We start from the raw sequence: 13,471 nt of genomic DNA on the forward strand, positions 1-13,471 counted from the left end.
AGGAAAGATATTTAAAAAACCATAAGGATGTACAAATCGGGCAAGATAGAACTAAGGTTAAATGAAGCAAATTTGTTTTAAATATTTTTTTCTTTAGGATATCAACTCTAAGCATTTTAAGAAAGAAACTGGATAACAAGAAATCATTTTTGGTATATTTAGTGAAATGCTGCAATATTTGGGATTTTTTTGGGTATTTAAAATGCCATTCGTGACTTTTTAAGGAATAAAATGATACATGGCACTATTGGGTAATACATCCGAATTTAGATTCCTCTTTTGTAAAAAAAGTCCGATCTTAACATCTTTCGATTATTACGAAAACTGTTCTAGTTTAATCTAGAAAAACTTGTTGATTTTAAGGAAATGATGAAAAAGGGAAGAAGAGGGATAGGGGGGGGGGGAGTAAAAGCGAAAAAGATGGGTAACAACAGGTTGTGTTGAAGGATGAATATATAAACGTGATCAAAGTATTTTCTAACAAAAGGTTGCAAATTCATTGCTTCCTCTTCTCTTTTACTCAACTTAGATGACTCTTATGTTTTATTGGGGTACTGGAGCTTGTGAGCAGACCATAACTCAAACTGAAGAAAGTGACCACCAATCTACATAATAATAGTATCGAGTATGGAATAATTTATAAGGGTTTCAACCCGTTTGCTCCGGTCATGAAATCGCCATTTATTTAATATTTTTATTGTTATCTGCCGACAATGATTATACTGCTGTTTTATACGTTCTCGATGTATATGTGTATACTGGCACCCTGCTGTATTTTACTTGTTAATAACATTATTTAATAAACCGTAAACGTCGCCTTAAACTTATCATCCTTCGCCTTTACAACACTTTTTATAATTGCATAATGACTCTCCGCCGCTAGGTATTACGCTCCGCCATTACATTTAATGATAATATTTTTCTGTATATGGACTCAATTCCGCCTTTAATCTAACATTTTCCGCCATTTGCAAAAGTATAAGTACAAATATCTGCCAAACGCATCCTTCATCCCAGTTCAAATCTTTTAGTTTTCATCTATACATTAGATTTACTCCTTTTTGCCTTTTAAAATATGCACTTTACATTTAGATTAATACTTTTGTTAGTCGTAAATTTTCAATATCCTTTTACACCATATACGATACAAACTGCTGTTTTTATGCCAAAAAATGTAAATTTTGATAGTTATTATAACAATACTGGTTTTCACTAAATGATTTATTGACAAATTTGAATAGTGTGATGTTGACATTCTTATCTCAGTTTCTATACTTGATATTTTTCCCATGGTACAGGTATGGGAGGTGGGGTGGGGATTTACCAAGCAATCACCTTGTTGTCTTTTAGAGGGATCCCCTTTAAGCTATCTAACCTCAGAGAGAGATAGAATTCAATTCAAGATCGTATCTCCTGTAAATAGAGATTCTAATAGGGTTCAAGATAGGATCTTGAAGGAGCCTTGAGGCGCCCAACATAATATGTTTTTTTCACGGGTTCATGCCTCCAATGTCTCCTTTATAGCTTTCCGTATACGCTTTGTGGCCGGCTCTTTTCCATATACGCTTTGTGGCCGGCTCTTTTCCGTATACGCTTTGTGGCTGGCTCTTTTCCGTATACGCTTTGTGGCTGGCTCTTTTCGATTCATTATTTTTTTACAGTGTATTTCACTAAGCATGTTTATAAACAAGCATTTTTTTCTAGAAAATACAAGGGTTATATATCTATATAGGGGTATATCGCGAAAATATATTGAAAAGGAAATGCAATATCTGGCGTTATTAAGAGCATAAAAAAGGCAGACCACATTTAGGATTTACGGATTTTATTTTTCAAGAACATGCTTGTACAACTGTAGTAAACGACTTAAATTTTCTTGACGTTAAACTAAAGTAAATCATATCTCTTCTAATTGAAGAGTTATTGAGAAGAAATAAAATGTTTTAAAGGGACAGACCGGTTATGCAAGGTAGTTAAACTGAGTATGCAGTGTTGTGGACACATTTTTTAGGATTCATTTGAGACATATAAAACGTTTCCACGATGTATGATTAATAAGGTTGAGTGCATAGTCGACGTTTAAAATCGTGAATTTGGGTGGGTACGTTTTTAGAATCGTTTTTTTTTAAATTATTAAATAACGACGACGAAAAATAAAATAAAAATTATACAGTAAACTAATTAGATGGTTAGGAACATATTTCTCAAAAGAAATTTGTCAATAAATCAATGCTAGAATCAATTATTTTCTTTTCATCAAAATATTGAATTTCTTATTTCTATGAATTTATTCGCAGATTTCTACAAATTCTTCAAATGTCGTGTTTTCAATAAAAATTCCAAAAATCTGCAAAATATCTTTGTAAATAATTGAGAGATTATAGAAACTAATAATCATGAATAAGATTACTTATTTTCGATGATAAGATTAATTTTTATTTTCTCAACCTGTTCATAAACAACTAAATAGTTTACTGTAGAATTTTGTTTACATTTTTTGTCGTCGTTATTTAATAATTTAACAGAAAACAATTCTGAAAACGTATCCATTAAGAGTGCGATTTTGAACGTCAACTTTGCGCTCAAACTCAGGATTTACAGATCTTTAAAAAGTTGTATATGTCTCAAATGAATCCTGAAGAATTTGTCCACAACACTACATACTCAGTTCAACTACCTAACATAGCCGGTCTGTCCCTTTAAATTTCTTAAATGCAACCGGATAAAATTGATTTTAATTCGTGTGCATAAAATCAAATCTAGGGGAGATAAAGGGTCTCTAATTCTGTTATAGTTTACAGTGACTTGTCAAGAATTTATTATGTTTATAGAGACACACTAAATTAAACGGATAGTCCCCCCAGTTTAAGTTACACTTCAATTAAAGAGATTTGTCTCCAGCCATTTACAATGTTATAGATCCTTGATACTTTTATACAGGACTTTAGAGGAGAGATGAGAACAGGTGCGCGGCTTCTCTTGAAAGAGATTTATTGATTTGTACAATAGATATGTGTGAGTAAATTGATAAGTTTAACTGGGTTCCAGAAAAAACGTCTTAAATTACTTAATCTTACTTTATCAAACAATAAAAATGACATTTATGGATAAAGACTATTTAAAAACAAAATTTATATATAATGTCGAATACAAGTTTTTTTCTTAGTTGAACACCTTGATTCGATAAGAAATATAATATTAGAGCAAAATATGTTGAGTATATAATCTATGGTTGAACCCGAGGGTTAAACCTGTCAATCTTGGTCAAAATCGGTCGCAATCATTATTCTTTTATATTTACATAATCGTTGCTCGGAGCTATTTTGAACCTGACTTAAATTCTAGATCAGACTCCAATGTTTATAAAATGAAAAGAGAGAAATGATATTCAGATACTCAATTATTTTACACTTAGATACATCTAGCATGCTGTTAGAGTAAAAGAAGAGAATTTATAAATCGCCTCAAGTTCCAATTTTTCTGATCTCTTTATATAATTTTGCATCACAAAGTGTTTATCTTTGATCATTCAAACTTAGACAATTTGACCTAATAAAATTCATAAATTGATATATTTATAATCTGAGAAATTCAGACTGAAAAAATACAGATTAGAAATTTAGAGTTTGAGGCGAGAAGTCAGCCTTTTAAAATCCTAAATTCTTTAGTTTTATTTTTGTTGGTCTGGTTGAACAAGTGTTTCTTATCTTAATCTCGACTTAACCCAAATCCTTTCTCTTGCTTTCACTGATTATGAGGAGACCCGGATAGTTTTACAGGAAATGGGGTTCAACCGTCTCAGCACTTGATAGACATGGAGCAATTTAGTTGGAGATTTCTCCGTTATGGAGAATATTTTAAAACTGTCTCCGTTAGGATTTCCGTCCAATAGACCTCCATAGTTAACATAAATTTTTGCAATATTTTAATTTGGAAAGATTTTGACACAGGAACTGATTGGCCCAAAACTCTAATTTCTAATTCATCTTTGAAATCTTTAAAATATGATTTTAAAAATAATTAAGGTATTTCCCTGATCAAGTTGCCAAAATATTTAAAATGCTTCCAACTTAGAGCTTTGGGGCGGACAATTAGTTCTCAGCTTTTTTAAATGCTTGCACTGCTCTGTTATATTTCCATGTTTGTGGTAGGAAGAAAGATGTTTATCGGTGTGCCCCCCCCCCCACTAATGCAAAACCTTAAAACGTTAATTAGACCGATTTTCTGTAAATTGTGAAGCATCATCATTTATCTTTCTCCGGGGTTCTGTCATTCTACAGTTCCAAAGGTTCAAAACCTTTACTCATATTCAAGAAACCTCTATTACAGAGTGTTCCATATTTCGGGGTCCGATTAATCTATTTATCATTAATTAAAAGCATTATTTTTCTTTCTTTCTCTGAGAAAGAGCTGCATGTAAAGCTTTGTTATAATAGCTGTTTTCTTAGCAAAAACTTCAATAACACCTATTTAACCTAATTTTGCGAAAGGCTGAAATTTCTGAGACCTTGAACCTATGGAAACTAAATACTGCGACATTTTGTAAAAAAAAACTAAACTCATATTCATGGTAGATCTGTCTGATTTTCTGTGGATTCGTGCTAAATCTTTTTTTCAATCAATTTCTCTAGATCATATTCGTGTTAAACCCGTTCTAATCTGTCAGGGTTTCAATCATTGACCACTCCGACCCCGAGCTCCAGTAGCAGTTTGAGTACCCTTGGGACTAGTAAATCTTGCATCCTGTTTCCGAAACTATCTCTCTCCCCCAACCGTCCTAGTTACAAGGACGGATAATTATCTAAAAAGCTTCTGATCCCTCCCAGATCCTTTCACGCTAAACATTGAGACACGGAACCGTTAAAACGAGGAATAGATAAAATATTTCATAAAATCAAAACATCCGACATTCAACCTTCGAATGAAAACATACAATTCAGAAATTGTATCATCGATCAAACAACTCAACCTCCCCCTCTTTTCAAAATAGATCCCAAAACTGTTCAACAAATTTTGACACACATATTATTAAAATATAATTTTGCTCGGTTTTGCAAAGAGCTCAGGGCTGAGGTTGGATTTGATTATAATTTTGATTTTTGATCTCAGAGTTCAATTCCCAAACTCACGGCTTGCATACGTGAATAGGTTAAATCAGAGCTCACACATGGTCCGACTTTTTGCATCTACAAAAACTAAACCTTGTCGGATGAGATTGGAGAAAGAGATGTAAACCCAACCGAGCAGCTGATACAAAAACACTCAAATCTGAACCCTAAAGTGATAAATTTAGGGTTGCACTATGAGCCCGATTCTGTGATTTAATATCAAATATCAAAACCATTTTTAAAATGTGTTTAACCTTGTTTTAAGTTCTTGATTAAGGATTAGTGTTTAGTTAAGTGATGTCAGGAAAAGCTCCTATTCCAACCCCCCGGACATTACCCCGGGAGAAGGGAAACAAACAAACCCACCCCGGAACTAGTAAATTGGAGAGAAGAGATGTAAACTCTCGAATCCTGAGTAGGACGGGAGAAGTTAAGGGTTGCAAACTGGACAGTACGGGGGAGGAGCATAGATTATGCTGTAACCCTGCCTGGGCTAGCCAGGAGCAACGGTCAACCTGTCCTAATCGGTCAGAAAGACCGGAAATGTCTGGTTACGGGTCAGGAGATGGATTACAGGAATATAGCAGATCCGGTTCCGCTCAAACCCAAACCTTCTCCGACTATCTAAACGAACATAATGAAGAGAAGACATCAGATTATTTTGAGGATTTGGAGGGACCGGATTTAAGTGCTCTAATTTGCTCTGTAGAGCAGGATATTATGCTCTTGGAGCAACTAGAGGTTCGAAGCTGTGATAGAAGGGGATCCCTTCCTCTTCCTCTTTCCTTCATGTCGGCCGACCTTCTCTCCCTTCCCGGATATAGACCAGGGAAAGGTAACATTTATTAAAAACAAATAATTTGTTACCAAGTTAAATCGTTTTTAATGAACTAGAATATAAAACTGTGCTGAAAGATGATGGATAGGAATAATTACAAATTTTGGAAGACATAAACAGAGAACGCCCTTTCTCTCTTCCCCCCCCCCCTCTACTTCTTTAAAACCCACACACTTTGCAACTTATTTTAGGGCTTTAGCATATTATACCCCACCTTTCAATATTCTTGAGGATATTAAGTTACTGAATTTGAGTTGCAAGAATAGGTTTAAAGTTATTTGCTAAATTTTTGTTGAGATTAAAATTAAATGAATAATAGTTTGTTAAGTCTGCCATTCAATTTAAAAATCCCGTTTAACCTTTTCCCGTGCAAAAATCCGACAAATGTTGTCGAGAGTCTATCTAAGTTATATCAAAGTTTACCTTTATTATCAAATTAATTTGATTAATGATTGATCTAAATTTGTAATTAACTAATCTTCCTCATGTAATTTATTGGATTAAAATTAATCATGTCAGATTTAATCTTACTCAATCGATGTTTGTGTTGATCTTGTTGATGATCAAGTTGGAGGAGCTATATCGTATCGTGGAGTAGGGTTTTGTATTCTGCAGTAGAAAAGAGCTGGTAGGAGTTCTGTATTCTGCATGTTCTAGCCGCGGTGCTCGGCCCCCTAGTCCATTCTAGCCGCATCGCTCGGCCTTTATTGCAGCCTGCGGAGCCTCTGAGGGCCTATGCTAACCTGTTTCTGCTTGGGAAATCACACATTTGGGAAGTTGCCACTTGGGTAATAGTTACTTGGGAAGTCGCCCTTGGGAAAATGCCTTTGGGAAAGTACCTAACATCATTCTAACTTGTAGTAGAGTAAAAAGGTATCCTTTGACCTGGAGTAGAATGGAATAGATATTCTCTAACCTGGAGTAGAATGAAACAGGTATTGTCTAACCTAAAGTAGAATGGAATAGATATTCTCTAACCTGGAGTAGAATGGAATAGGTATTCTCTAACCTGGAGTAGAATGGAATAGGTATTCTCTAACCTGGAGTAGAATGGAATAGGTATTCTCCAATCTAGAGTATGTTGAAATAGGTATCCTCATACATGGAGTAGAATGTAAAAGGTTCCTCTAACCTGGAGTAGATAGGTATTCTCTAAGCTGGAGTAGAATGGAATAGGTATTGTCTAACCTAGAGTAGAATGGAATAGGTATTCTCTAAGCTGGAATAGAATGGAATAGGTATTCTCTAACCTGGAGTAGAATAGAATAGGTTTTCTCCAATCTAGAGTATGTTGAAATAGGTATCATCTGACATGGAGTAGAATGGAATAGGTTCCTCTAACCTAGAGTAGATAGGTATTCTCTAACCTGAAGTAGAAAGGAATAGGTATTTTTTAACTTGGAGTGGAATAGAAAAGATATTCTCTAATCTGGTTTCCTTTAACCTGGAGTAGAATGAAGTATTAGGTATCCTCTAACCTGGAGTAGGATGAAAAAGATATTCTATAATTAAGAGTAGAATGGAATAGATATTCTTAAAGCTGCAGTGGTAGATTGTAATAGATATTCTCTAACCTGGAGTAGGCAGTAATAGGTATCCTCTAAGCTGGAGTAGAATGGAGAAGGTATCCTCTAACCTGGAGTATAATGGAGAAGGTATTCTCTAACCTGGAGTAGGATGGAAAAGGTATCATCTAACTTGGAGTAGATTGTTATAGGTATTTTCTAACCTGGAGTAGAATTAGATAGGTATCATCTAACCTGGAGTAGAATTGAATAGGTATTCTCTAACCTGGAGTAGAATAGAATAGGTATTCTCTAACCTGGAGACGGAGTACAATAAAATAGGTATCCTTTAACCTGGAGTAGAATGGAATGTGTATTCTCCAAACTGGAGTAGGTATCCTCAAATCAGGAGTAGAATGGAACACGGTAATATCAACCTGGAGTAGGATAGTGTTTTAGGTATCCTCTAACCTGGAGTAGATTGGGGTAGGTATTTTCTAATCTGGAGTAGAATGGAATAGGTATTCTCTAACTTAGAGTAGAATTGAGTAGGTGTAGGTGGAAAGGTTGAAGCGTCTCTTTATCTATCTTTTTCTGTCCTTACATGACACTTCTCCGATAAGGAACAATACATAATTTTAGTCTCATTTTTATTCATCCGTAGAAAATCTTTTAATCCAGTAAACTGCCTGCGATTGCGATTGGAATGATGTTTATTATCCTTCAACAGTTTACCTTTTTCTTGTTGATATGTTCTTGTTATTCAGATCATACCACGCAAATTAGAATGAAAACAATAGCTCCGCCAACGTAAATTTTGTTAGTGAGCTTATCAGTGAATCTCTGAACCGTGTTGGGTTTTGCTTCAGACCCCCCCCCCCCATCCCCCTCCGCTCTTGACACAACCTGGAGTAGACAAAACCTTAAATATTCTGATGAAAGAAGAAACAAGAAAACTGTAACAGCTAGGATAAACAATAAATGAGTTTGGAAAAACAAACAATAAGGTTCAAATTAATGAACAAATATGCAAGACGAATTCTAAACACTAGGGTGTTTTTACCATCCAAATAATCCAGTCTTATTATGCTTTAGTTTAGTGTCTAGTATAAAACTCAAATCAATCATTTTTCTGAAGTGTTAAATTTTACTGAATTTTAAAATTAAATTCATTAGGACAGTTAGCAAACAGATAAGGAAATAGTTTCAATTCATTCAATACGTCAAAAATAATTCACACCAAGGAATGAGAAAAGGGGGCGGGGAACTATGAAGGGGGGGGGATGAGTAGATGGGATAGGGGAAGGGGGTAGTTAGGGAGGATTCTAATTATCTCTATGTTATGCTCCCCGACCCCACTAGTTCTACACCTGTTGGTTCAGCTGGGAATCAATTTCATTTTTCAGATTCCAGAAATTTTGGTTCACCTGCTTCCAGGGATACTTCTCCTAGTTCTGAGACCAACTCCCGGCCCGCTTCTCCGCCCTATTCGCCGTCTCCCCCTTCCTGGAGACCTGACGAGGCGGAGAACAAGGCAGTTGTAAATCCTGGCTACGATGCTCTTCTCTATCGCAGACTTTACAACACTCCGCCGCCTCCACTACCGCCTAAATCTGGACGGAGGCGGAGAAACTCAGATTCCGCTGTGAGTGATTGTTCTCCGCCATCTCCGGATACTCCTCTATCTCCGGCGGAATCCTACCTAGCGGGGCAGCTAGCCCAACATACCGCTAGACCAAGGTAAAAAAGATATTAAATATATTTTTATCTGTTTGAATTTTCATTTAATAAAACAATTAAGAATCGTTTTTCTAACAGACAAGTGTTTTGTCCTTTGTGCCTGGCAGCTGTTTATAATCCTGATCAGCTTCACACTCATCTCCTCGCCTCTCATCCTCAGGAGCTTCATCTGCTCCGAGTACAAGAGTTCTCATCCTTCCAACCTGAAACCTGTCCTTGCTGCAATGCTCAGTTTCTCAGAGTAAGTTTATTCTTAAATCTAAATAGGTTCTCAGAAGAGCTCAGATAGCGATTGAAACATGTTACAATATGAATCAATCTTACAACATTTTGTTAGGTTCAGTTTATTTATTATTTATTATGTAGTTTATCAGGAAAGGTTACAACTTTTATAACCTTTTCACTCAAGAAGTAGAATTCAGCTCAACCTACTCCTAGTGACCACACAAACAGAGCTACTTAAGCTGGACATTGCATCGATCTTAATCAAAATATGCATTCATTAATTTAAACATTCATTCTTTATTTCATTCATTCATTCCCATTTATATTTTGCAGTATCAACTACCCAATGGTCACTTCCTTAACTCCGAGCAATTTATATTTGGTGCATATACATGATGCAATACAATACATCCATACATACGTACATGTTTGTTTGTCTGTCCGTTTTTATTCAGTAAAAGTCAAAACGGCTGAACCGATCGGGTCCAAATTTCTTTCGCTAATTCGGACAGAAAATCCCCAAAATTTGAAATTATTTTAAATTGCCGACTTTTAGAGCAATACATAAAAGCTTTAAAACTATTTACAGGAAAGGGGCGCGAAGCGCCCAAAAAATCTAGTGCTCATACATAATATTTACTTGTAGCCAATTTCTCACACCTGCAGTATAGACTAATCAGAACTATTTAAATCCTGTCCGCAGTGTAAGAATGTCAAGGGTTATAATAAACAAGTTCGGCAGATAAAGGAATTGAGTCTTCGCTCCAAATTCTGACTTCCCAATCTCTAGATCTTTTCAACTCAATGTCGTAGACCTTAAATACTTAAAACTAGGAATTTATAATCTTAGTTTGAAATACCAAGTGTTTACACCATCAGGTTTACAAGATATATGGATTAGAACATTTGAGTTTGTGGCAAAGACTCAATTCCTTTAAACTTAATGCAACCGATTAACAACATTTGAAGACAAAAACAAAAATGTGTTCATACGTAGCATTGAACAGAAAATTTGATTAAATATCTTTATTGCTTAAACTAAACCAATCCAATATGACATCTAAATAATAAACATCTATACAAATGTATGTTACATCCCTTTCAAAGACGGTAATCTTTTTTTCTAAATATCCCTTTCTTTAGTGTTTGATCATTTAAATGATGGTTTCAAATCGGTTCCATCAATCTAAATGGAAAATAAGGGTTTGATGATAAGATACATGAATAACACACCCAAACTTAATTCTGGAGTAAGGAATAAAACGTTCTCAACATGATACCAAATTTTCAAATCTCATAACAATTCAAATCCGTCCTTTATTTATTAAAACTCTTCCGTTAAAATCTTGACACAGGGAGTCCAATAAACATTGGATCCTAGTGGCATAATTATTTTAATTAGCTTGAAACCCTGTATAATGTTTATCTATGAGGTTTAATGGCCGGATATATTGAATATCCCAGAATAATTGGAGGAATTTTCAAATTAACATCCTTTAACTTCTAAATCTAAACCGTTTATATTTCAACCTGAAATATGAACTCTAAAATAGATTGAACAGAAAATCATTAACGATTGATTTAATTTTAATAATTAGTGGTCAAGGTTAGTTTTTGTTTAAAGAAATTGCTTTTTCAACCAATTAAGGGGTGTAAATAAAACCCCACACCTCCCGCCACTTCTACATAATGTGCTTTTGAAGACACACAAAGTATTTAGGTTTGAAGGAAAATGAATATTTAATATTTGAATGATTTGAAAATCTCCAAATATGGATGTAAACTGTAAACCCAGTGAACCCCGCACTGTATAATCAAACCTAGAATCGTTAGTTAGAGCTTAACAAGCTTCTCTCTCTTGAATTATCATAAAAATGAATTTCCAGAAAACATGAAAAAAGACGACATTTTCACACATAGATTCAGCCTCCTTATAAAAAGTCTCATCAAGTTTTAAGAAAAGGTCGACTTTTAAGTGTCTCAACGCCTCGGACTTTGATTTTACCTCTACAACTTACTTATGCTTTTCCGTCGCCCTTTATATGTACATTTTATCACCATAAAACACTTGTTGTTAGCTTTGGTTTTCAAGAAGTTATTGGCAACATTCTCCCCGATTTTTGCTTGAGAGTTTGCAAACTTTAAAAGTACAGTGTCACCGTTTAGCATGGTTGTTTGAAAAAATTTTGATTAAATAAAACAAAAATTGTCTATTTTTGAACTAAATCATTAATATCTCAGGAGATATGAAAGCCCAAAAAAGTCAGACCATATTTTTTAATGGCAGGGCTTGGGTTATTTTGTGATTATTGTTTAATGAAAAATATTTCTAAAAACGGGGTTTTGAATTAATTCTACAAACTATTTCAAATGTCTAAGAAAAATTCCTTTTCTTTAAGAATATTATTGTTTGCATATTTTCTAAAAAGTAAACATCGAACAATTCCTAAAAAGAACAAAAAACAATATTTGTTTCGATTGAATCACAAAATATTGATTAAAAATTAAATTTCTGAACTTGAGTATCAGGTTGCATATTTTCCCGGTTCATATGATTCGTGACAATATTTTGATATTTCTCTCTCCGCACCCTCCTGGATCCTGGATAAACAAATCTTAGGTTTTCATCAAGGCGGGGCCGCCTGTTTACATTCAAATGATTTATTATCTTTTCTCAGTTTATCACCAAATCTGGTAAATCTTATATTTGGCAAGAGAATATTCTAGATTTCAGATTCTTAAAACCAAAACCGTTTCTTTTGCTTCAAACTAAACCTACCGGGTTTGGTTAAAGTAACATTCACAATTAAAATTTCATTTGCTGCAAATATAGATTGAAAACTTATCAACTTTTACTTTTCACCACCTTTAAACTTTTTAACGTTCCATACAAACTTATAAAAAGTTTTACTTAACTGCAGAGTTTGAGTAAAATAAGATGAATGTATTTTTTAATTTTTTTGAAAATTAGGTTAAAAGTTTTTAATTGATTTTAATTGTTTCACTCCAGGCTTTGACAACCTTAGTATTTTGAAATATTATTGTAAACAATAATACCACATTGGAAAGGAACTGAGTACTTGTCACAAACTTTGATTTTTTATCTCTATATCTTTGCTACCTAATGTCGTAGACAATTGATATTAAAACTATGAACTATGTTAGATCAAATAATATAAGTTTGAAATATCACTGAAACCATCAGGTTGCAAAGATATAGGGATTATACATTTTGAGTTCTACGCAAAAACACACTACCTTTACTTTAAATTTGTTATATGAAATAAGGTATAGAAGGGGCCTGTGTAGGCACGATATAAAGATAATAAAATTATAACCCCTCCCCCTAATTCTCTCCCGTTTAGTCCGAAATGTTATTTTCGGATCCTATGTTAGAAATATTAAACTACAAGTGCATCATGTCCTCCATTAGTAGATCTCAATGTGTGCACTGTAAATGCATACAACCGCCCCCAACCCTCCTTTAATGTTTATTATCATGACGCCTTGTCAGCCATAAACCTTCATATTTCAACAAGAATTAATAAAACTTTAACAAATATTGTGGTTGGAATTAATGAATAGTGAGAACTAGTTGAACTAGGTACGGATAGTTTAACTTCTTCTTTCTACACAAAGCATGGGTTGAGTTTTCTCTGTCCTGTCTGAAATCAACGCATTGATAAGATAATAAGATTACTCTTTTCTAATGAAGTGAGTACTCGAATCAAACTCTGATCCCAATATCTTAGCAAATCTTTAACCTTCAGATCTAGCAATATTCTTAGTAAGAAATATAAAAATATGTACCAGGTTTTAAAGATACGAGGTTAAGAAAATTTGAGTTTTTGGAGTTTTTAAATGATTTTGCTAAGGTCTTTCATTCTTTTTAGTTTTCCTTTGTACGTCCCTCCCTGGTTAGAACTTTAAATATATGAGGATAAGAAAATTATTAAGGAAAGAAATCAGTTTAAAATGATTTTTTTTGAGTTTTTTTTACACTTTTTATATTTTTCTTTGTAAGTCCCTGGCTAGAATTCTCCCTCTATTCTCCT

General features: G+C 34.1%; 1 protein-coding gene across 1 annotated transcript; it reads left to right on the plus strand.

Annotated features, from left to right (window-relative positions):
- Positions 1 to 5,149: 5,149 nt before the first annotated feature.
- Positions 5,150 to 9,480, plus strand: LOC111703238 (uncharacterized). Its single transcript, XM_023475129.1, has 3 exons — positions 5,150 to 5,943; positions 8,858 to 9,191; positions 9,270 to 9,480. The coding sequence occupies exons 1-3, from the start codon at positions 5,406 to 5,408 to the stop codon at positions 9,478 to 9,480; spliced, it is 1,083 nt and encodes a 360-aa protein (XP_023330897.1). The 5' UTR covers positions 5,150 to 5,405.
- Positions 9,481 to 13,471: the final 3,991 nt, after the last annotated feature.

The sequence above is a fragment of the Eurytemora carolleeae genome, unplaced genomic scaffold (genome assembly GCF_000591075.1).
Source record: "Eurytemora carolleeae unplaced genomic scaffold, Eaff_2.0 scaffold17, whole genome shotgun sequence".
Taxonomy (NCBI): Eukaryota; Metazoa; Arthropoda; class Copepoda; order Calanoida; family Temoridae; genus Eurytemora; species Eurytemora carolleeae.

Excerpts from the sequence above, each read along its gene's own strand:
- LOC111703238 (XM_023475129.1), top strand. The coding sequence starts at position 5,406 with ATGTCAGGAAAAGCTCCTATTCCAACCCCCCGGACATTACCCCGGGAG. Across the intron at positions 5,944-8,857 it reads CGGATATAGACCAGGGAAAG|ATTCCAGAAATTTTGGTTCA; the intron begins GTAACATTTATT and ends TTCATTTTTCAG. Across the intron at positions 9,192-9,269 it reads CAACATACCGCTAGACCAAG|ACAAGTGTTTTGTCCTTTGT; the intron begins GTAAAAAAGATA and ends TTTTTCTAACAG.